This window comes from Aquarana catesbeiana, linkage group LG06, assembly GCF_042186555.1.
Source record: "Aquarana catesbeiana isolate 2022-GZ linkage group LG06, ASM4218655v1, whole genome shotgun sequence".
In the NCBI taxonomy this organism is placed as follows: Eukaryota; Metazoa; Chordata; class Amphibia; order Anura; family Ranidae; genus Aquarana; species Aquarana catesbeiana.
The window spans coordinates 59,200,255-59,225,729 of NC_133329.1; the positions used below are offsets into that span (position 1 = coordinate 59,200,255).

At 43.1% G+C, this 25,475-nt stretch overlaps 1 protein-coding gene and 2 non-coding genes across 3 annotated transcripts in view; 2 read left to right on the forward strand and 1 right to left on the reverse strand.

The window, feature by feature from the left end:
* Positions 1-72, forward strand: TRNAC-GCA (transfer RNA cysteine (anticodon GCA)). Its single transcript has one exon. It is a non-coding gene; the product is annotated as a tRNA-Cys (tRNA).
* Positions 73-6,684: 6,612 nt separating this feature from the next.
* Positions 6,685-6,756, forward strand: TRNAC-GCA (transfer RNA cysteine (anticodon GCA)). Its single transcript has one exon. It is a non-coding gene; the product is annotated as a tRNA-Cys (tRNA).
* A 2,349-nt stretch (positions 6,757-9,105) lies between these two features.
* The window catches only part of CLN3 (CLN3 lysosomal/endosomal transmembrane protein, battenin), a 34,406-nt gene continuing 18,036 nt past the window's right edge, over positions 9,106-25,475 (reverse strand). The window contains exons 8-15 of the mRNA XM_073636016.1: positions 23,961-24,104; positions 23,686-23,810; positions 21,469-21,530; positions 20,243-20,311; positions 20,094-20,149; positions 17,329-17,422; positions 15,600-15,746; positions 9,106-11,949 (exon numbers count right to left, since the gene is read on the reverse strand). Coding sequence (XP_073492117.1) covers positions 11,830-11,949; positions 15,600-15,746; positions 17,329-17,422; positions 20,094-20,149; positions 20,243-20,311; positions 21,469-21,530; positions 23,686-23,810; positions 23,961-24,104 — 817 coding nt within the window. The 3' untranslated portion in view covers positions 9,106-11,829. The remainder of the gene's footprint in view (positions 11,950-15,599; positions 15,747-17,328; positions 17,423-20,093; positions 20,150-20,242; positions 20,312-21,468; positions 21,531-23,685; positions 23,811-23,960; positions 24,105-25,475) is intronic.

Here is a 25,475-nt window from a genome sequence, read left to right on the forward strand (position 1 = left end):
GGGGGTATAGCTCAGTGGTAGAGCATTCGACTGCAGATCGAGAGGTCCCTGGTTCAAATCCGGGTGCCCCCTTGAGAACTTTTGATTTGCACTTTCTTCAGAGGAACTGAATGCTCTGCGCTGGAAAAAGATTCATAAAGTTTATATATAGAATAATCTGTGAAGAAAAAAAAAAAAATTAAAAAAATCACTGCAGGCCTTTTAACAAATGACAACTGAGTGTGAGGGTCTCACATCCTTGGTGGATGTCATATGACATCCATCCAGGATCGCTCCTCACTAGGGTTTATACTAGGACGGTCCACTAGACACAGTGGATGACAGATCATTGTACTGGGCTGCCACCGGTGCCATGTGACCAATCACAGCGATCACATGACAGTTGTACACATTGAATGGCTATCATTAATTTTGTAATATGTTGGTCGATTTATGTAGGATATTATATATATATATATATATATATATATATATATATATATATATATATATATATATATATATATATATATATATATATATATATATATGTGTGTGTGTGTGTGTGTGTACACATACAGCACAATATTGACATATTGACCAGGCCAGAATTCAGTTGATAATGGTTGAATTGTCAAAGCCAACTCAAACATTAACATATCAAAAGGACGGCTGATGACCTTTGATATGTTAATCTTATGCAAGTCTACCTCGTTATTTGAGGAATGGCCTGTTAATCTAATTGAACATTTGAAAGGGTACATTGTTTACATACTTAAAGAGAGAGTCCCACAAAATTTTTTTTTTTTTAAAGTCAGCAGCTACAAATACTGCAGCTGCTGACTTTTAAAATAAGGACACTTACCGGTCACAGGGTCCAGCGATGTTGGCACCCGAGGCCGAACCGTCCCTTAGTCCTCGGGTGCTGCCGCCACCATCTTCGGTATGGGAATCAGGAAATGAAGCCTTGCGGCTTCACTTCCTGGTTCCTTACTGCGCATGCGCGAGTCACACAGCGCAATCTGAATGGTCCGTGCTGTCTCTGGGACCCGTGTGTCTCCCAGCAGACAGCGCGGCGGGACGGGAAGAGGCATAGACTCCCGTGGGAGTCTATGCCCGGAAGTGGGTGCAAATATCTGTCTTAGATAGGTATCTGCACCCCCCTCCCCTCTGAAAGGTGCCAAACGTGACACCTGGAGGGGGGTGGAGGGTTCCGAAAAGCGGAGGTTCAATTTTTGTGTGAGCCTCCGCTTTAAAGTGTAAGTAAACTTCCTATAGTTTTCAGCCAAAGAACATGCCAAATTTGCCTTTGTTTAATCTACAACTGCCATGATTCTGCACATGTGATCAGTTATGACACCAGCCAGTGGACGGTTTGACAGTTTGGTTGAGAGAACAACCAATGGGAGTGTTACATTTTCGGCACGAAAACTGTTTTATGGATGGGTTTACTTCCACTTTATGGATGATAAAGGACCATAGAAGAAGTATTTATTGATGGTAATTAGACTTGAGGGGGTATTCATGGAAATGGTGGCTTGTTTACCTGGGAAACACTAATGTGAGGTTATTGCCAGTAATTACAAGGCCCAATGTGACTATATCTAGACCTGTGACCCTCATCTTCATGGAGAATGAAAAGACTGACTGCCAGCTTGAGTCGTCCACTGAAATACTAGTCTGACACTGGGGGGGAGGTTTCTGCTAGGTCAACCCAAAGTACTTTTTGATCTTATTGTTAATCAAGGTGAAAAGACTCTTTTCACCTTGAGTCTTTTCACCTTGATTAAAAATAAGATCAAAAAGGACTTTGGGTTGACCTAGCAGAAACCTCCCTCCAGTTTCAGACTAGTATTCCAGTGGACGATTCAAGCTGGCAGTCAGTCTTTTTCATTCTCCATGAAGATGAGGGCCACAGGTCTAGATATAGTCTGGGACAAATGGGACTCTGAAGGCTACTGTTCCTTGTCATATTTACTGATGGCATCAGTCAGACATTGTGTGAGAGAGGGACAGTTGTTGGGCCCAAAAGGTGTCCTGCATTGAGCCTAGGTTCACATTGGGCCAATTTGGCATGCAATTTGACATGTCAAATCGCATGCCAAATCGGTGGCTATTGCTGGCAATGCCACCGTCCAAATCGGTATGTAAAATATTGTGGAAAAAAATTATTTAACTCCTTCATTTTCCAAAAAATTTTGAAAAAAAAATTACATTTAAAAAAAAATGCCATACTTCTTACTAAATATATTGGACCGTTTACTTTCCAAAAAGGGGTCATTTGGGGGATATTTGTACTGTTCTGGCATTTTAGGACCTCAAGAAATGAAAAAGGTCATCAGTACATCAGGACTGATCTATTTTCAAATATATATACCATAGCAAAAAATGAAAAAGTGATACTGTAAGTGAGCAAAATTTAGCTGCACGCCCCAATGAAAATGTCGAAAAGAGTATGGAGAATTTCCCTGTGGGGTTTTGTATTGCAGCAAATAATTCAAAATGTTTTATGAAAATAGTTTATTACAAAAAAGTATTGTACAAGATAACAAATGTCAGTCAAGACATGAGCTTTATAATCAAAACTGGAAGACATAGATAGAATACATTTAGTACAGTGTTAAATCCATGCAATGTTACATCAATACCATGAACATGATAAAAATAGCAACTTATCGGTAGAACATCATGTAAGAAGACCCCCAACGCATTTCGACCACATATATACAGGTCTTCTTCAGGGAGGAAAAGATACTAAAAAAAAATGTAATATTTAAAAGAGTATATTAAGACGAGCCAAAAGGCGGGTAACAAATCTGTGTCCACTCCGCTGATACAGAGTGGACACAGATACAGCCCGCTGTCCTCTATGGGCTGTTGGATAAAAACAGACCGCCTATCTGTTTGTCATCTGATCCGACATCCGTCTGTTTTTAGCGGACAAGATCGGATGTTGGCGGATGTCAACGGAAAGATTGTCAGGCAGACACAGTTGGCCTGTCCGCGTGAAAGGGGCCTAAGTAGGTGATAAAAAGCACCTCCAGACCAAGGCAGTGAAAGTGGTATACCTCTGTGGTCTCTGATTGAGAGGTCCTTGCTTCAGATCTGGGTGCCCCCTCACGTGTTTGGGTCCTGTGTGCTGCAGAAGAGCTGAACCTGATCCAAGTGCTCCCTCAAGTAGGCTTGATTTTGAGTTACATTTGCTGCAAAGGAGCTAGGCCTTAGCTGTCACCTTTTTTTTGCAGTAAAATATACAATGTGGCCGTTGAACTGAAAAGTTTAGAAACCCCTGCTTTGGAGTGAACACATCCTGGGAACAGTTCAGGTGTAAATAACAGCTATAAATTATCTCAGGGAGGATGTTGGTGGACCCACTGTAAAGCCAGATTAAAGGGGTTGTAAAGTCTCAAGGTTTTTTACCTTAATGCATTAAGGTGAAAAACATTCTGTGCTGCAGCAGGTCCCCAGAGTCCCATTTTACTTACCTGAACCCGTTCGTTCCAGTGTCAAGGAGGAGTCCAGCAGCTCCAGCTGCTGTCTCAGGTTCTCATTGGATAGATTGATAGACTGTCAATCAAATCCAGTGGCACGGGAGCCGAGGAGCGGGACTCGGGAGCGCACCCGCACGAGTGCCCCCTTGGAATGCGGCTCTCCGTGGGGGCACCTGATGAGGAAGAGGAGCCAGGAGCGCTGTCCGGGCACCCCAGAAGAGGAGGATCGGGGCCAGAACCCTTGCACAGAGGAGGTAAGTATGACATGTTTGTAAAGGGGTTTTTTTGTAAAATAACAATCAGTTTAAAGAAAATGGTGCACTAGCGGCACATGGCTGGAGTAATTCCTACCATATGATTCCTTTCTTGTTCCCTATTCATCGAAGCTTACATTTTGTGCATGGTTGTGTCTCCTACCTACCATGATTCTCGTACATAGTAATGCCCCGTACACACGGTCGGATTTTCCGCCGGGAAATGTTCGATGGGAGCTTGTTGTCGGAAATTCCGACCGCGTGTAGGCTCCATCGGACATTTTCTGTTGGAATTTCCGACAAAAAAAATTTGAGATCTGGATCTCAAATTTTCCAACAACAAAATCCATTGTCGGAAATTCCGATCGTGTGTACACAATTCCGACGCACAAAATACCACACATGCTCGGAATCAAGCAGAAGAGCCGGGCTGGCTATTGAACTTCAATTTTCTCGGCTCGTCGTACGTCACCGCGTTCTTGACTTTTGGAATTTCTGACAAGATTTGTGTGACCGTGTGTATGCAAGACAAGTTTGAGGCAACATCCGTTGGAAAAAAAAAACATGGATTTTGTTGTCGGAATGTGCGATCGTCTGTACGCGGCATAAGGGTTATGAAGTATAAAGTGTGCATCTACTGTATGTATGGGCACCATCAAACTAAAACTAAGATGGGTATTGAAATTATTTTCTTTTTTTTTGCAGTATAGTCACATGAGGAAACCAAACCTTTTTGCTGGCCCTTTCTTAACAATAGCTACGGCAACCCCTCAGCTTGCGGTCCATCTCTGTTGATTTGGTTTCTGTACCCGGAAGAGCGCTGACGTCACATGCACATCTTCGCGCATGTTCGGCTCTGTCCGGCATCCTCCTCTCCTTCGCCTCGGCTCCACCGCACTGACGGACGTCATCCTAGCCAGAAGCCGTGTTTGGGGACCACAGAGGCCAGCTCCGATCACTGCTGTGGCCAGCGGGAGATCCCTCTGCTTTTCCATTCCTCAAAAAATGGGACTTTAAATGGACGTCAGGCAGCAATGAGTATAAAAAATTACAACATTTATTGTGCAATACATAAATTACAACATAAAACACATATTTGTTTTATGTTGTAATTTATGTATTGCTCAATAAATTCTGTGATTTTTAATACTCATTACTGCCTGACGTCCATTTAAAGTCCCATTTTTTTAAAGGAATCTTGTTCTATATTCTGTTTTGGGATGGGACGCACAGGCTGTTTAGTCATTTAAATGAGGCAAACCCCCATTTTCATATCCTCCGCTTTTCCATCTCCACACTCATCGGCCCCGTGACAACAGGCGGAGTTCGCTGTCATCTCACTTCATCATATTGGAGCCAGAGTGTTCTTCCCTGGATGACTTCCTGTCAATAGTGAACGGCGAGCCTTCCGAGGGCAGTTCAGGAATATACGGTGATACCGTGTTTTAAAACTTCTTCTTTTAAATTCTATTTTAGTGTATAGTTTTCAAGTAGAGTTCCACCCACTTTTACAACTTATCAGCATCCCTCACTAAACTGTGCACCGTAAATTAATTGGATATTTTTTTATTTTTTTTCTCAGCACTTACTGTATGTGCTGTATTCATTTATTTTTCACTTCCTCCTCCCTGGCCGCGGCCCATCGCATCATTTCCTGTTTGCAATGCCTTCTGGGAAGGGGCGGCAACTTCCACCGACACTGCCGCTGCTATGGAAACCTGATCTGAAACCTATTACACTGCTTGTACTGCACTGAGCATGTGCAAGATCTGCAAGGATGAGATCCAGGAAGAAATACAGTCTGGCTTCAGATGCCCACACTTAAGATGGCCACGGCCTGCTGTAAGTTTATAAAATAACAAACTACTGCTATAAACTAAGAAAACAGACCTTAGTTTACACATTAACTTTTTATTAGAATACATTAAGCTTGTGTATTATAGGGGTATTTTTATTTAAAAAGTATAATTTCGGCCGGAACACCACTTTAATAATTTTTTCTATATACACTACTATTTACACTTTTACTTATAGCCCTATGGACATTGTTGGGCTCTAACCTATGTGCAATAAAGTGTTTTTTTTAAATTGAATCCAAGGTGTACATACATTTATATGTTGTAAATACACATATAGACATATATTGTTTTACCTTTTTTCCCACAGAGCGCCGCTTGTGTTTTCGTATATTTTGTTCTCCATTTTCCAGTGGTTGGCAGCTGCACTGGGGGTCAATCTTATTCCTATACACCCCCTATTCACGTTCAGTTTGAGGGCTTCAGGAACTTGTTGTTTGTTTTTTTTCCTTTATTAACTTGATGACCCATGGGACAACCAGGGACTAGAATGAATACTACATTATACAAACAATAGTAAAGCAATTGGCTTGGGATATTCATATACAGCACAGCAATATATATTAACTTCCGAGAACTGATTAACCCGTGTAATCTGTTGAGCTCTGGGAAGTGGGGTTTATAATTTGCTCATTCTGTAGATTTTGGCTCATCGCAATGTGACAATCTCTAGCCACAAATCACGCTCCAGGAGGAAGGGTTCACGCCATGGCCTGAAATGACATATAGGGAGCGCAGTGTCTGACATGATCCACAAGGTGGTGTAAAATACATACTCTATTTGTCCATGCATTCAAGTGACCCTATTACAGGGTCACTTGTAAAGAATTACATATTTGTAATAAAAGAGACCTTCTGCGTATTCTTCTGACGAAACGTCATCTTTTTGCTGCTTGCAACTGACCTGTGTCAAATATCTCCCCTAGTTTGTAGGAGGACATCTTCCTTGTTTTCTAGATGGCTGTACATGGATTTGCTACCTTGCTCAGCCTGGAAATGGTCCAGGTGTAAATGACAATAAATCATCTCAGATAGGATGCAGGTGGACCAGCTCTCATAGGGTTATACGGAAAAGCAGTTGCATTAGATAACTTAGCCATCAAGGGGGGTATAGCTCAGTGGTAGAGCATTCGACTGCAGATCGAGAGGTCCCTGGTTCAAATCCGGGTGCCCCCTTGAGAATTTTTGGTTTGCACTTTCTTCATAAGGAACTGAATGTTCTGCGCTAGAAAACGCATCATAAAGTTATTATAAAGAATAATCTGTGAAGAAAAAAAATTTTTTAAAAATTCAACCTCAAATACAGGAAAACTCAGGAAGCGCAGTTTAGTGGTAGAACATTCAACTGCAGTTGTCTGGTCCATGTCCAGGTTGACCCTTCATGTAGGTTTAACAGTAGAACTATAGGCAAAACTTTTTTTGTCATTTTGGATAGAGCAATGGAGGGTTATAACCCCTGTCAGATCCCCCCCCCCCACACCATCTGTGTCCCATTGCCGATATTTCCTTTCACTTCCTGTCCCATAGCCAAACAGGAAGTGAGAGCAAATCCCTGCAAATTAGGGGAATTTCTTGGGGACCCCCCCAGGTCACAAGAACTAGTGTCCCCATTAGAAGATTTCCCCTCTATTACTTTTCTGGGGACAACACAAAATATGGGGTTTTCTTTACCATTAAAAGTGAAAGCAAAAACAAGACAAAGAGAGAAGCTGAATCTCTGTAACGGGGAACGGACAGCAATAAAAACTGACAGGGGTTCTAATCCCTCTCCACCCTATCCAAAACTAAAAAAAAAAAAAAAGTTTTGCCTTTAGTAATGCTTTAACTGCTTCCCATCCAGCTTATTAACAAATGACGGCTGAGCTGGAGCTCTCACATCCTGGGTGGACGTCGTATGATGTCCTCCTAGGATCGCTCTTCGCCCTAGGGATCGCGCTAGAGTAGTCCACTAGACACAGTGGATGACAGATCACTGTACTGGGCTGCTGCCGGTGCCATGTGACCAATCACATGACAGTTGTACACAGTGAAAGGCTATAATTCACTGTGTTTCTTTCTATGATTGGTCAGAGTGATCACATGGTACAGCCAGGACCAGTCACAGTGCATCCGTACCATGTGATAGCTGTGGCCAATCACAGCTTCACAATAGTGTACACTGGATGAATGGATGTCATTCATAAAAAATGATTGCTTTTAACAGTGATCAATGTTTTAAGCAATCATAGTGTGCAAAAAAAAAATCCTGATCACATCCCAATAAAATACATTTATGTTTTTGGTTGTAACATGACAAAATGTGGAAAATTAAGAGGTATGAATACTTTTTCAAGGCCCTGTATAGCCGCTAGAAATAATCACTATGTTCTCTTGGCAGGGACAGCTCCACGTGCACAACAACCCCCCCCCGCCAGAAGAACGAAATAGCTCCACGGTAGGGATTCCCCCATCAACACTGACTGCGTTACTGGGGGAATTAAGCTATCTTCTTTCCTGCAACTATACGTTGCAGGAAAGAAAATAGCTTAATTGCATCATCTAAAATAGAAAATAGCTTAAATGCATCATCTATGGCCTGTCTTAGTCTTCACCTTTTTCCCCCCAGGTCCTTTGAAAAACAAGTTAGGAAATAGCAAAATGAAGAAAAGAACTAGAGGGTATAGCTCATTGATAGAACATTGAACTGCAGCTCAACAGGTCCCGGTTTCAAATCCGGGTGCCTCACTCATATTAATTATGTGCCATGGTTGCAGGGGGAGAACTGAACCTCTTAAATATAAATAAATATATATATATATATATATATATATATATATATATATATATATATATATATATATATATATATATATATATATATAACTGTTGCAGGAGTCACTTTGGGCGGGGGGCTGGTGGAACCCAGAATCCCTTGGAGAGGTTTGAAAAACCTTGCTTCACCTCCCCACGCATCTTCTATGTCTAAGTCAACCTGTGCCTAGTAGGGGCACAGGGTGACCGAGAACCCCAGTTTGATCTGTACTAATCAGACTCACCGTACAACTACACTGGAATGTTGTGTGTGTGTATATATATATATTGTATATTGTCCTATACTGTTGTGGACTGTTTACTGGGTCTCTTGGGGTGTGGCTGTATTCCATTGTTCTATTGTGTCTGTCTGCCTTGTAAGAAAAGTATTATGGTATGTGTATTTGCTGTGAGGGAGGGGGGAATTCCTCCAACAGCTCTCTCTGCTGATTGGACAGTCTACCCCACCCTGAATGAAAAGGGGGGGGGGAATTGTGCAGAGTGTTACCTCTGTGTACCTGTGTTTCAATAAACAGTTCCATGTTCAGTTTGTAACTAAGCTAGTCTCGTCTGGTTCTTGGTTACAATATATGGCTGTAATAAATGATATCTGAGGACCCAGATTGGAGAAAGCAGTGTACTGACGGAAGCACTCAAGCGGAGTACGACGGGGTTCCATTACAATAATGTTGCAGTAAATATAGAGAAAAGGAAATTTAAAAAAATAATTCACAATTTCAGACTAAAAAAACTGTCAATCTTTATTTTAATAACAGTTAAAAAAGCTTACATCATTACAAAATAATAAAACACCTTAGTAACTGCAACCCATAGTAGCACAGGAAAACAGGTCTCATTAAACAGCCACACCCTTTAAACAGAAACCCTTAAACCAGGGGGGGGGGGGTGTCAGCAACCTGAAGATCGCCAACAAGTGACTGGAAGATCTCCGTCTGGTCTTGCTGAACCGCCATTCCAGAGCATCAAACAGAGTGCAATGCAGAGGGACTACTTATAAATTTGAAGGGAGCAAGAGCCGCATAAGCCGATGCCTCCTCTATAGCACTGGCTCCTGTCCCATCCTGAATGCAGGGGCTTTGGTGTGCTTTTAGAAAGTGCACCATACCTGCAGGATAGATTAGAAGTCTATGGCAAAGCGCATCTAACCCAGCCACCCATAGGGGGCTCAGAACAGTAAGGGGGGTGGGGTTTTTACCACCCCCACCACACTCCCTTTAGCTGCAGTGGCCAGAGGTGTACACATGTCGTAGCGGCAGCAGAAGTTATACGCCCTGTCATGGTTGGTGGGTGTAGCACCTACCAAACATCACCCATTCAAGTGAAGGAGACCACTCTGCAAATGCCCTGAAACATTGTGCAGTAGAGCAAATAAGGAGTTAAAGAAGGCAGTGTTCTGTTGCTTTCTCACCACCTGCTTTAACGCCGCAGAAGCATGCAGTTGGCCCCATTTACTTGAATGGGTTGCGTTTTGCAGGCGGTAGTGCCCACCAAAGCAACAGAGGGTGACATTGTGCCCGGTGATCTTTGATTTCTCCCATGTTGTTCAGGTAGATCTCCACCTCTTTAAGGTTGCTCCTGGCTTAAACCATTCTTTGGGTTTTGCTGTAGTTGTACATTAACATTGAGGCTGATTGTCAACTTAAATCTGAATCGGTAGATAAAGTCACACAGAGAGGTCAGTTAGCTTGAAGCTTGAGCAATCATCAGCACTTCTGTCCATGTCAACTGAAGATATTTGCCAATTTAAGTGTATTGGTTGTGGTGAAATCAGGGAGGTGGGGTTGAGGTGGCACCGATGATAATGTCATTTTTGACTTTATTAGGAGCCAATGAGACCTGACACTGAGATGTCTATCACGCTGTTGGGTGTCGGGTTGTAATTTTACAAAGTGGGTTTAAACCCAAGAGCAAAATGTAAAATACTGCTTATGTTCACCTGGTGATCCTGCCAGTAGCGCACTTCCCATCCTAAGGCGACAACGCTCATTTGTTCTCTACTGTGTGTATAGAGGAGAAGCATCGTCTCCCTAAGGCTGGATTCACACCTATGCATTTTTAGTGCTTTTTGCAGATTTGTACTACAGAACGTGTTCCATGGGAAATCATGTTAAATGGACTGTAGTGCAAATATACAAAATGCACAGGTTTGAATCCAGCCTTAGGCCCCTTTCACACTGTAGGGAGCCCGCCAGCGGATCTTCTCGCTCAGCAGGGGATCTGTCTGCTGATTCCCAGTGAGCAGGTGGACGACAGGTCTGTGTCTGCTCCGCTTATGCAGAGCAGACATGGACACAGCCCGCTGTTCTCTATGGGGCTTTTGGAAGGAAAAGGACCACTTGTCTGTTTCCATCCAACTGTCCTCCGATCCATTGGATTGATGGGGAATGGATCCCCATTCGTCTGTTCATAGCGAACAGGATCTGATGTTGGTGGGTGTCAGCTGACATCTGCCGCACCATAGCGAGGACCCGATTGGTCCATCAGGGCCTAAATCAGGGAGTGTGCTAGGACTACAGAACTCCCCCACCTCTCAATAACATGGGGGGGAGTGTTCTGTAGTAAACAGAAAAAAAACCTGATAGCACTGCTAATGATCAGCACAGGAAGTTTGCAGCTTAATGGAGTTCCGGCAGGGTCAACAACCTTTTTTTTTCCCCTACATACTTTGGTCATTGCACAACATGAATGAAGTCATGTACATAAGATTTGTATAAAGAATAATAAAAGCGGATTTGCTGCTTAAAGATAGTAACATGACTAAAATACATAGGAAAACCATAGGAAATAAGAACATGGTCAGCACAGAACAGGCACGCCAACCTTGTGGAGACTGGATGTGGGGAAGAGGGTTATGTCCCTAAGGAGATAAAACAAACCAGTAGTGTGATGGGTGCAAAAACTCTCCTCTGGACCAGTAAGTAGAGGTTGGAAACTCGGGTGATTTTGGTTGGTGGGAAAGGATAAACGGGTAAAAGTAGTAGTAAAAGTTTACCATAAAATAGGTTTTATGGTAAATTTAATACACCAAAAACGTCAGCAAATAAATTCATTCATTTAAAGAAATTTAAATCCCCTTTAATCACTTGTCCTCTATGCTTTGTCATAGAGAATAGCGTTACCTTAGCACAGGCCACTTTACTGCTGCAAAAAAAACAGCAATACGTCACCCAGCCATGAGCTAGCAAGACATTCTGGGACTTACGTTTCTTAACACTTATTGGTTTTGTCCCTATGCAAGCCTATCCATTGCTGCTTTAGGGCGTTATTACTTTAATTTGGAATTTCTGTGTTGGCTGACATTGGGCAGGAGAGGACCTTAAGTTGTTTATAGCCAGGCTTTCCCTCCTCTCCATAATCCGCATAAATGACCGATCTCTATCAGCTCCCAGAGTCATGGTGCTTTTCTACATAGGATCCTCTGCAGCACATCAGATGACATCAATGCAGTCCACAGAAGTAGTTATGAACAGGGATGGCCACGGCTCCGGAGATGGATATTCCCAGAGTGTCCGACACGCAGGCAGCCGCCATGGCAAACTCCTTGTCTTCTGGTTTACTCTGTGGAACAATGTGAAATCAAATGTCATCAAATGATCATCATCATCCATTCAGCAAAGTGTAGAAAATTAGTCACCATCAAACCATCTTCCAGCGAGGACCTCACTTCTGGTAACAATTCAATGTGAACTCCAGGAAACTTAAAATTTCTCCCTTTCAGTGGAGCTGCGCCTGCACGGCAAGAGATAACTGCTCATTTAGATCTAAGGGGCATGGAAAAGTAGATTTACTTACCCGATCCTCTGCGCTGCTATACTGGTTGGCATCTTCTCCCCCCCCCGGCTCCAGTGGTCTAAGGTCCTGACGTAATCAAGTTCGATGCAGGGTCCATAGCGAGGTGAGAGACAGTCCACCACCGGAGCCTAGGGGATTGCTGTCCGTGGGGAGCAGCGGATTGGGTAAGTAAAAAATGCTTTTTAGTCTCCCCTAGATGAAATGAGTAGTTAACCCTTGCAGTGCAGGCAGAGCCCACATTTCCAGGATTTAGGCTTTAAGAACGAATTTCCTCTCACTTTAAAGAGATTTACCCCTCGCTTTTCTTTTAGATCTCCTCAGTGGGAACACAGACAGCAAAAATCAAAAATGATGCTTTTAACTCTTCTCTTGGCAAAACTAGGAGGGATCACTTACCTACTCAGTTCCTCAGTCAATGGGGTATAGCTCAGTGGTAGAGCATTTGACTGCAGATTAAGAGATCCCCGGTGCCCCTGCAGGTATATCTAATGTTAACGTCAACCCCGATAGTTACAACACGGGTGTCTATTGGCATCCTCACAGAACCCCATCCCCTTCAGACACAGCTGAACACAGGGTGAATCACAGCGGCCCTTTACCATGTGATCAGCTGTGTCCAATCACAGCTGATATCTTGTAAACAAATGCCAGTTATCGGCATTTCCTTTCCTCAGCACTGTCACTGTGTGAGGAAAGGAAAGCCGATAACTGGATATCCTGAGACAGCACACATTTAGGCAAGTGGTTAAAGAGGAGTTCCACATATGGATATTTTATACATAGTTACATTGATCCAGCTCGGACCAATGTAACTATGTATATACCATACCTGGCTGATGTTGCGCCCCCCCGGAAATCTCTGAAGTACCCCACTAACTGCAGTGATCTCCATCACCTTCCATGTCCATCATAGCAGCATTTGACTGCAGAAAAAGAGGTCCCTGGTTCAAATCCAGGTGTCCCCATAAGAAGATTTAAACCTGAGTCATGATTTCTGCAAGAGAACTAAGCCTGGTCCAAATCCCAATGACCCCTCGTGTAGGCTTGAGTTGGAGCCACACTTGCTACAATGGAATTAGGCATCGCCCTTTTTATCTCATTCCTAATGTCACATCCACTGGCTATTTGGCAGGCTTGAGAAGACGAATGTCCCAGGATGCACCTCCATAATTCATGCAAGGCATGACATTTACAAAGTGCAATGAGGAAATAATAAGTGCACATTATGGGGCGGATCAGTTAGGAATTTTTTTCCCGCGCTGGAGCAAATTGGATCGTGTTTTGTTGTTTTTTTGAATGCCTTCCTCTGGGTCAACTGTGGGTATAGGAGTGTGTGTGTGTGTGTATGTATATATTATATATATATATCTATATATCTATATATATATATATATATATATATATATATATATAGATATATAGATATATATATATATATCTATATATCTATATACACACACACACACACACGTGGAACCTTGGTTAACAAGCGTTTTGAAAGACGAGCAAAAAAAAAATTCTGACTCGGTTTGCAAGTGCTGTCTTGCAAAACAAGCATAATTCAAGCTAATGTGGTGTGCAGTACCGCATTTGGCCAGAGGTGCGGGGGCGCCGGTGACACTTGGAACGGTTCGGAGCCGTTTGGAAATACTCGGTAATACTCCGTTCGAGGCTTTCCGAGTTCAGCCGAAGCTCTCCGGCGCCCCCCCCCCACCTCTGGCCACATGCGGTATTGCATGCAATAGAAGTCAATGCGGAACAAATTATCTTCGTTTCCATTGATTTCTATGGGGAAACTCCCTTTGAGTGCTTTAAATTACAAGCATTCTCCTGGAACGGATTATGCTCGTAATCCAAGGTTCCACTGTATACACACACACACATATCAGGGACCTCTGATTCCTCTTGTACCAAATTGTAATGTAACTGTAATGTCTGCCCTCATGTTGTAAAGCACTGCGCAAACTGTTGGCGCTATATAAATCCTGTATAATAATAATATACACACACACACACATACATACACATATAAATATATATACTAGATGGACTTGTGCCTTTTTTCAACCAGACTAACTATGTAACTATTATATTGTAAGGATGGACTAAAGCCTCATACACACTATCAGATTTTCTGCTGATTTTTGTCTTTTTTGTCTTCAGATTTACCAAAACCATGTAGTGCACGGGCCTGCCTGATTGCATACAAATTGAAACTCCTAAGGTTTGACCTCATATTATATGTTTTTGGTAAATCTGAAGACAAAAATCAGCAGAAAATCTGATAGTGTGTATGGGGCTTTAAAGTGTTTTTAAAGCTTCCAGGTTTTTTACCTTCATGCATTCTTACCTTCACACCTTCTGTTTGCAGCTTTTTTTTCCCAACCACCCCCCCCCATACTAACCTGAGCCCCATCACAATCCAGCCATGTGCACGAGAGTCTCGGCTCTCCGAGGACTCTCCCTCCTCATTGTCAATCACAGTGTGCCCATGAGGAGGGGGGGGTGGCAAGCCAGGCTCTGTGTGAATGGACACGTAGAGCAGCAGCTGGGGAGCAAGCCTGCTTAGAGGCCCCCACAGGAAGCTGTTTTCTGTGGGGGCACTTGTCAGAAAAGAGGGTCCAGGAGCGATGGCAGGGGACCTGAGAGGAGGAGGATCCAGGCTGCTCTGTGCAAAACCACTACACAGAGCAGGTAAGTATAACATGTTTGTTATTTAAAAAATAAGAAAAACCCTTGCCTTTAAAGTGATTGTAAAGGTTTGTTTTTCTTTTTTGTAAAATAACAAACATGTCATACTTACCTACTGTGTGCAAGGGTTTTTGCACATAGCGGCCCCGATCCTACTTTTTCTGGGGTGTCCCAGCAGCGCTCCTCCTCTTCATCAGGTGCCGCCACTAAGAGATGCTTTCCGTGTGGGCGCACTCTCGAGTCCTGCTGCTGTGTCCATTGACAGACAGCAGGACTTGGCCCCGCCCCCCAGCTCCCGTGTCACTGGATTTGATTGACAGCAGCAGGAGCCAATGTCTCCCGCTTCTATCAATCTATCCAATGAGAACCTGAGAAAGCGGCTGGGCCCGTGCTCATTGCTGGAACGATCAGGTTCAGGTAAGAAAAAGGGGGGGCTCAGAGGGGCAGAAGGTTTTTCAACTTAATGCATAGAATGCATTACCTTGAGGGTTTACAACTCCTTTAATATCACTTTAAAGGAACCATCCCTTTATCATCGGTCACCCTGGATTATGTGTCCACAAGCCATTAAAAAATGAACTCTGGTCAACTATGTATACAAAGAATTATTACCCAGAGCAACCCAATGATAGCTTTCATGAATAATAAAAAACAATAGGAGCTGGGATTTGATTGGCCGCTGCAGGCAGCCGGTGCTGATGTAGGACAAGCACATTGGAACTCACCGTTACTGCAATGTTGTTGAAGGTGTTGACGTATGCAGCGCCCCCCAGAAGCCCCTCAAATGTTATAATGGCACAAATTCCGTACAGCGTGAACTTGATGAGGAAGAGGTAGTACACTCCGATCAGGAGGAAGGTGGCCAGTCCACACTGCGGAAGACAGACATAGAAAAGGTTATTGGCTTCCAAAAAAAATAGAACTGTAAGACTAAAGCTGACCATTTGCATGCAGGACAACCGGGTATTATTTTAACTACTTCCTGCCCGTATGACGTCCTCCGGTGGTTATACCAGGATAATGCCTGCAGATGAGGCGTCGTCTCAGTATGAAAGTTTTTACCTGGCAAATTCCCTTCTAAGCAGAAGTGATCGAGTAACTGAATAGCCACTCGATCACTTCTGCGGGTGGTTGAAGGGGCCCCCCTCCGCCGCCTTTCCCAGGCTCTGCCATCCGATAGCGGAGCCAGGGAGTGATGAGACTGGTGGTGAGGGCATCTCTACACAGAAAGAGGGGAACCAACGCTTGTTCCTCCCTCTCTGTGACCCCAGAAACCGGAAGCGACAAGTTCACATCCAGTTTTGACTCTTGGTTTACCTGGCTGTTACCGGCCAGGGAAGAAGCCGATCAGACCGATCTGTGTCTGTACTGGAGCCCAGAGGAGAGATTTGTGCTCGAATAGACCCCAGATCTCTCCATAAAGAAGGCCATACTTTCAAGCAATAAAGTAAAGGTAAAAAACAAAAGTGATAGATAAAAAAGAAAAAAAAAGAAGTTTTGAATAAAATAATAAAAAAAAAATTATATATATATAATTATAAATTATAAATTATTATATAAATTATATATATATATATATATATATATATATATATATATATATATATATATATATATATATATTTTTTTTTTTTTTTTATTATTTTTTTTATTCAAAACTTCTTTTTTTTTTTATCTATCACTTTTATTTTTTACCAACTTTATTGCTTGAAAGTATGGCCCTCTTTATGGAGAGATCTGGGGTCTATTCAAGCACAAATATATATATATGCCCCTCCCCCACCACGCTTACTTGTAAACGCGAGCGCATATGTTCGGTGAGCACAAACATCAGAGCGAGAGCAATAATTTTAGCTCCAGACCTCCTGTGCAACTCTAAACTGCTAAGCTGTAAAGGCTTTTAAAGCGGGGCTAATAGAGATTATTAGGTAGCGTAGCATTGCGCTGTTCCACAGACGTATACAAATTTTAAAGCCTGAGATATTTGGTATCCAATTACTTGGCGTAACATCATTTTTTATATTCTAACAAAAAATTGTGTATTATTTAGTGTTTGTGTGCAAAAAAAAAAAATCATCAAAGTGTATTTAAAAAAATAAAATAAAATAAATTGCTTTTAAAAGGCCGCTGTGCAAATACCGTGTGACATAAAAAATTGCAACACCCACCATTTTATTCTTAAGGGTCTCTGCTAAAAAAAAAAAAAAAAAAATGTTTGGGGGTTCCAAGTAATTTTCTAGCAAAAAGAAAAAAATACAGATTTTTACATATAGGAGAGAAATGTCAGAATTGGCCTGGGTGGGAACTGGTTAATTAATTCTGCAGATCTAAAAATATTGATAACTATTGAAGGGACATTGACATGTTAAAGCTTCTATAAGATTTTAGTGATGGGGTTTGGATCTACCTTAATTTAGCAGCCTGCCGTATTTCTGTTAAATGTGTTTTACCTACCTGGAGACATGCAAGGATCCAGATGCGTCTAATAGTGACACAGCGAAGAGATGATCGAGATATAAACACTCCGGCCTGGTACAGCATCTGATACCTGAAGAGGAGACAACCAGGTGACACACAGACACATTAACCACTTGCTTACTGGGCACTTAAACCCCCTTCCTGCCCAGGCCAATTTCCAGCTTTCAGAGCTGTCACTCTTTGAATGACAATTGCGTGATCATGCAACACTGTACACAAATAGAATTTTTATCAATTCAATTTTTTTCCCCACAAATAGAGCTTTCTTTTGGTGGTATTTAATCACTGCTGGGTTTCTTATTTTTTGCTAAAAAAAAAAAAAAGAAGACTGAAGATTTTGCAAAAAACAAAAAACAGGTAATTTTTCTCCTTCATTTCATTGATGGGCACTGATAGGCTGCACTGATAGGTGGCACTCGTGGGCACTGATGAGGCCGCACTGGTAGGTGGCACTGATGGGCATTGATAGGTGGCACTAGTTGGCGGCATTGCTATGCACCGGTGGACACTGGCAGGCGGCACTGATGGGCTCTGATTGGCAGCACTGATGGGCATTGATAGGTGGCACAGGTGGGCGGCATTGCTATGCACTGGTGGGCACTGGCAGGTGGCACTGGTGGGCACAGATACTTGGGTGTCTCACCCTCCTCGGGACCGCTGTCCCTCTGACACAAGCCGGTGATCGACTTTTTTTTTCCTGCTCACGCTGACAGCGTGACTGAAAAACAAAACAAATACTGATCTTTTGTTTACATCATGAAATCAGTTGTCATTGGCTGACAGCTGATCACGTGGTAAAGGGCCGGGATCAGCCCCTTACTCCGATCTGTGATCAGACGAGTCTCATTGACTCCATGATCACAGAGCGCGTCCTGCAGGGGGAGCGCAGGCAGCTCATGCATGGGAGGACGTCTATTGATGACCTCCCGGCAATTAAGGTCCGCGCTGTAGCCGTCATGCGGCTATACCGCGGGCGTGAAACGGTTAAATAAAGCAAAAAACAGTGGGCAATATGCAGTAACCTATACCTACCAATCAGAATTCAGCTTACACTGACCCAACTTCCCTTTGTTTTGTATACTATGGGTCACTGCACCTTGCAGTGTCCAGGGCCGTCTTTAATACTGATTGGACCCTGGGCAAAAAATTTCTAGGGCCCCCCCACCCCATGCAATTTCACTCTCCACCTGCTCTGAGGCATACAATAAATAGCAGCTAGACTTAAAATCAGTTTACTGTATAAGATCAGGCAGCAATTGTGATTGGTTGCCAGTGGATACAGCATATCATTACTGCTTACTGACTGGTTGCTAGAGGTTACAGAACACATTACGGCTTACTGATTAGTTGCTAGAGGTTACAGCAAATGATTTCTGCTTGTTAATTGGTTGCTAGAGATTACTGTACAGTAATACTGCTCACTTATTGGTTACTAGAGGTTACAGCACATCATCTCCTCTCTCCAGGGGAGCATGATATACATATGAATGCCGCCGGTCGCAGCTATTTACTTATGAGTGCCGCCGCTATTTACATGTGAATTCTGATTATTTACATGTAAACACAGGGTCTGCAGGTGAGTCATCTGTACACAACAATAGGGCAGAGCTGGGCAGCATTAATAACAGAACTTCACACTGAGATATCGGGACACAGCACAGGACTAAAACCTCAAGGGACAAGGGAATTTAAACTGGGATAGTTGGCAAGTATGAGGCAGCTGTTTTGGGCCCCACAATAATGACAGGGCCCAGGGCAGCTGCCCCTTTTGCCCTGCCTTAAAGACGGCCCTGGCAGTGTCGATGGTCTTTTGTTCACTTCAATTAGGCTTTGCCTTCTCATAGACTGTAAAGTCTATGAGAAGGCAAAACCCACTAGAAGGAGGTCAGAGGAACTGGTCAATTAAATCTTTATAGCACGTCTCTTCTACAATAAAACAAACTAACTTGGCTGTTCACAATCTTCTTTAGCAGGTACACTGCTCATTGCACATGCTCATCACAGTTCCTAGGTGCTGGGATGAATCAACTCCTGCGCATGCTATCCTGCGTTCATCAATCAAGAGGGCTGAAGATCCAACACTTTGACAGAAGCCAGGGGGAAGATGTTAGCACTGGCGATTGAGCTCACAGATGAAGCTAGTTGGAGCGGAGGTATTTGCTCTTTAGGATGACCCTCCAACTCCTGCTCTACATATCCAGTAACACATGGGTATCAGATCTAGTTGGGTGTGTAATATACTGTAACCTCCAAAGACTCTACTGTGTCTTGTGACATGACTGTCCAAGCAGGGAAAAGGGATCAATCTAGGTGCCACAAATCCGACAAAACCCATTAGGTAACAATGGTGAAAGCAGTGTCAGTCCAGACTAAATTCAAGTCACGCACTGACGCATTTCGCCTCACTCACAGGGCTTAGTCATGGGCCTCCATGACTAAGCCGCGTCGGTAGGGCAAAACACATGGGGGAGGCATGGCCTGGATGGAGCCTGAGCTGACACGGCTTTCACCATCGTTACCCATGGGTTTTGTCAGATGTGCGGCACCTGGATTGATCCCTTTTCCCCGTTTGCATATATTGAGCGGAGATGAGCTCCTTCCTAACCTGCACTCGCCAGCAGCTGTTCACCAGACTTGGACCGACAGGAGCCTGGAACGGCAACCCCTGTCTTTTGTGTGGGTTTGCAATATCTGACCAAGGTTTGAGAAGGTTAGAGATACAGTCTAAGAAACTGACTTACCATCTGTACTGCTCCGAGTGGCTCGTCGTGATGTCAGGGAAATAAATTAATTCGAACTAGGAGAAAAAAAAAAAAATGAATGATTTATTATTATTAGCCAGCATTGATACCATGCTCTCCATCTACCACCCTGGAAAAGCCGTACTCACCAGGCCCTGGTTAATGAAGTATTCTGCAAAGTACACCAGAGACAGGGGAATCATATACTTCAGTAGAGACTGTGAAGAACAACAGTGGACAGTGTATGAGACACCTTTCTCCAACCACTACTATAATTAAATTAGGTAAGAAAAAAAAAGACACAAGTCCATCTAGTTCAACTAGAGAAATAAAAATATTAAATTGAAACCCTCCATAACCACTTGCCCTCTGGAAGATTTACCCCCCTTCATGACTTTGCTTTTTTGGTACTGTGTTACTTTAACTGAAATCCCCCCCCCCCCAATAGAGCTCTCTTTTGGTGGTATTTGATCACCACCACTGGGTTTATTTATTCTTTGTGCTATTAAAAAAAAAAAAAAAAAAAAAAAAAAAAAAACAGAACATTTTAAATTACAAATTATATAATTATATATTTTGTAATTTAAAATGTTCTGTTTTTTTTTTTTTTGAGATATATATAATCTCAATAAAAGAAAGGTTTAAAAAAAAAAAAAAAAAAAAAAAAAAAAAAAAAAAAAAAAATCGAATTTCTTCATACATTTAGGCCAATATGCATTCTGCCAATGCCTATTCAAAATTCAATCAAAATTAAAAATGCCAACAATTGGGCATCTCTATCTACCAGTAACTAGATCTGTACTCTCCTCCTTTTTATCAGGACCTATCCTTCCTCCCCCCAACCACTTTTTCCTTAACCCCTTGCCACCCAGGCCAATTCTGACACTTCTCTCCTACATGTAAAAATCATAATTTATTTGCTAGAAAATTACTTAGAACCCACAAATATTATATATATATATATATATATATATATATATATATATATATATATATATATTAGCAGAGACCCTAGGGAATAAAATGGTGGTCAATGCAACTTTTTAGCTTGCGTGGTATTTGCGCAGTAATTTTTCAAACGCTTTAGAAAAAAAACAAAAAACAAACACACAGTAGTGATCGCCGCTGATAAATCACTAGCTGACATGAGCCATCAAAAAAGAAAATAGGCAAGATAAAAAAAAAGGAGAAACATTAAACAGCAGAAACCAGCCATAAAAGTATGTACCTGCTGATGGTTTTCCCATGCTCATTCCTTTTTATGTGTCCTCTACACACGGAACGTGTTCAATAACGCCAGGCGACTAAGAGAGCCAACCTTCATATTCTCACAATGCAGGTTACCTTTAATACTAATAAAGCATTCTGGTCTCACCTTAATGATTTGCCACTTTTTAAGGAGCGTCAGATGGGGACCAGATGGTGTCAGATGAGGACCTGTAAAAACATAGAAACAGCCACCCAATCAAAACTCATATTAAAAGATAGTCATTTCAGTATTGAAATAAATTGGTCAATTTTCAGTTTTTGGGTTTAAAAATCCATGTTTTATGTATAGTAATTAGTCAGGTACACTCACTCATGTCATAGAAATACCCACATGGCAAATCATGAGGTTTCATTAAGCATGCGACGCGGTTCGATAGATTCAGTTTTTCACCCGAAGTACAAAGAGTAAACATGTCAGTTTTGGTCGCAGCTCTACCCACTTGCAGACCAGTGATGTGCCCGTACATCGTTGGACTTTTAGTGGTTATAGCGGGCTGATGCCTGCAGCTGCAGTCATCATCCTGGTATGGTTTTTTTTTTTTTTAGCCGGCGGTCGGCTTTTTTTGCACAAGCAATCCTAGCGACGGTTCCGCTGGCCAACCATAGAGCTGATCATAGACTGGAATGTCTCTGCTCACCTTTTTGAGACCCCTGTCTTGGACCATAACTTTTTAAAATAAAAGGGCCAATTTATGGTCCTTCAGACTTTAGGGGGGCTGGACTGCGGCTAGTGGGAGTAGATAATGCCTCAGGCTTGGTGGTCAGTGGGAGTAAAAAAAAAAAAATAGCACCCCTGTGGTCAGGAGAAGGAATAGTGCCCCTTCATTGGCATTGGTAAAAGGAATAGTGCCCCTTCATTGGCATGAGTGAAAGGAATAGTGCCCCTTCATTGGCATGAGTGAAAGGAATAGTGCCCCTTCATTGGCATGAGTGAAAGGAATAGTGCCCCTTCATTGGCATGAGTGAAAGGAATCGTGCCCCATCATTTGTGTCAGTGAAAGGAACATTGCCCCTTCATTGGCTACAGTGAAAGGAATAGTGCCCCTTCATTGGCTACAGTGAAAGGAATAGTGCCCCTTCATTGGTATCAGTGAAAGGAATAGTGCCCCTTCATTGGAATCAGTGAAAGGAATAGTGCCCTTCATTGGCATCAGTGAAAGGAATCGTGCCCCTTCATTGGTGTCAGTGGGAAGAATCGTGCCCCTTCATTGGTATCAGTGAAAGGAATCGTGCCCCATCATTGGTGTCAGTGGGAGGAATAGTGCCCCTTCATTGGTATCAGTGAAAGGAATCGTGCCCCATCATTGGTGTCAGTGGGAGGAATCGTGCCCCATCATTGGTATCAGTGGGAGGAATCGTGCCCCATCATTGGTGTCAGTGGGAGGAATAGTGCCACATCATTGGTGTCAGTGGGAGGAATAGTGCCCCTTCATTGGTGTCAGTGAAAGGAATAGTGCCCCTTCATTGGCATCAGTGAAAGGAATAGTGCCCCTTCATTGGTATCAGTGGGAGGAATTGTGCCCCATCATTGGTGTCAGTGGGACGAATAGTGCCCCATCATTGGTGTCAGTGGGAGGAATCGTGCCCCATCATTGGTGTCAGTGGGAGGAATAGTGCCCCTTCATTGGCATCAGTGAAAGGAATAGTGCCCCTTCATTGGTATCAGTGGGAGGAATAGTGCCCCATCATTGGTGTCAGTGAAAGGAATAGTGCCCCTTCATTGGCATCAGTGAAAGGAATAGTGCCCCTTCATTGGTATCAGTGGGAGGAATCGTGCCCCATCATTGGTGTCAGTGGGACGAATAGTGCCCCATCATTTGTATCAGTGGGAGGAATAATGCCCAATCATTGGTGTCAGTGGAAGGAATAGTGCTCCATCATTTGTATCAGGAGGAAGAATTTATGCTCCACCATTGGTGTCAGTGAGAGGAATAATACCCCATTGTTAATGTCAGAGGGAGGAATACTATCCCAAGGGCCAGAAAGGCAAGGAAATGGTTTGGAGACCACTGGTCTAAGAAACTGAAAGCGATGAGCATTTCATCACTACAGTTTCGCAGTTGTAAACGATCCCTTAGTGGTTTGGTAAACTTTAGTGTGTTTTTACTGACATTTTGCGGTAATATTGTGCGACATAAAAAATTGGAACTACCGCTATTTGTTTCTCCAGGGTGTCTGCTTTCAGATAATTTTTGTGTAGTCTTCAGGCCTAAAATGATTTTTTAATCTTGTGCAAAAAATGCAAAAACAGCCCTGGGAGTGAAAAGGTTAAAGCTTACTTTTAACTACCTGTTGTAATACAGTTCTGGCATGCAAAGAGTACCTGTCTGCTGGGCAGAGGATTCATTCAGCAGGGGTCTCTGGTGAGTCGGGGTGTAGCGTCTGCTGGATCCTTTAGGGAACCTCCAACGAGGAAGAGAAGGTGGCGGGAGCAAGAGGAAAAAATAACTGAGAAAGAGAAGACCATGACACTGCTCAGATTTTATTTTACCCAGGAGGTTCCTGCACAAAGATTCTACGAAACTTCATCAAAAAGTTTAATTTGGTTAACCTGATAGAATTCATTCACACAGGAGGTGTCCAAATTTCTGTACTCACCTTACGAGGAGCAGCATGGGGATAATCAACATGACCAGCAAGGAGCTCCGCGGGGACAGACCAGCCACCGTGAGTCCCAGATAGGAGAGGGCACCAAGGATACCAGCACCGCCCGTCCCAGAGGACCAATAAGACACCACGTCACTGATGGGAAGACCCATGGGCCAATCAAAAGAGAAGCGGGAAGAGGAAAAAAAAAAAAAACATGTCTATTATGTGTTTATAGAGAACTTTGGTCATTTGTAGAAACGGTGACTAAATAAACCACATAGAGGCTGATTGTGGAAAAAGTCAAATTTTACAACTTCTATCCTTTTGGAGGTTCTCATTTACCAGGTCATGGTATATCTAGTAGTAGTTAGTCGCATTTAACTGGATTTTTACTATAATGTTGAAGTTTTGTAGCTCCTCTGAGCTATTTCTTCAGTTCTAATGAGTGTCAGGAACATACCTCAACACTGATATCCACCTTAATCCAGGGCTCTCCAAACTTGCTAAGCAAGGGGCCCTTTAACTGTCCTTTAGACTTCAGGGGGGGCAGACTGTGGCCATTGGGAGTAGAAAAGGTCCCGACGTCAGCAGGATAAAATTGCCCCATCTTTGGTGTCAGTAGGAGGAACTGTGCCCCAACTTTGGTATCATTGGGAGGATTCATGCCCCATCATTGGTGCCATTGGGCCCAATTGTTGGTGTCAGTGGGGGGAATTGTGCTCCATCGTTGGCGTCAGTAGGAGGAAGGATGTCCCATCACTGGTGTCATTGAGCCTAATTATTGATGTCATTCGGTGATTGGGAGGAATTGTGCCCCATCATTTGTGTCAGTGGGAGAAATTGTGTCCCCTCACTGGTGTCATTGGGCCCAATTGTTGGTGTCAGTGGGAGGAATAGGGCCCCATCATTGGTATCAGTGGGAGGAATAGGGCCCCATCATTGGTATCAGTGGGAGGAATAGGGCCCCATCATTGGTGTCAGTGGGAGGATTCATGCCCCATCATTGGTGCCATTGGATCCAATTTTTGGTGTCATTGGGAGGAATTGTGCCCCTTCGTTGGCGTCAGTAGGTGGAATGGTGTCCCATCACTGGTGTCATTGGGTGGAATTGTGCCCCATAATTGGCGTCATTGGGCCTAATTATTGATGTCATTCGGTCATTGGGTGGAATTGTGCCCCATAATTGGCGTCATTGGGCCTTTTTATTGATGTTATTCGGTCATTGGGAGGAATTGTGCCCCATCATTGGTGTCATTGGGCCTATTTATTGATGTTATTCGGTCATTGGGAGGAATTGTGCCCCATAATTGGTGTCATTGGGCCTAATTATTGATGTCATTCGGTCATTGGGTGGAATTGTGCCCCATAATTGGTGTCATTGGGCCTATTTATTGATGTTATTCGGTCATTGGGAGGAATTGTGCCCCATCATTTGTGTCAGTGGGAGGAATTGTGTCCCCTCACTGGTGTCATTGGGCTCAATTGTTCGTGTCATTGGGAGGAATAGTGCCCCTTCGTTGGCGT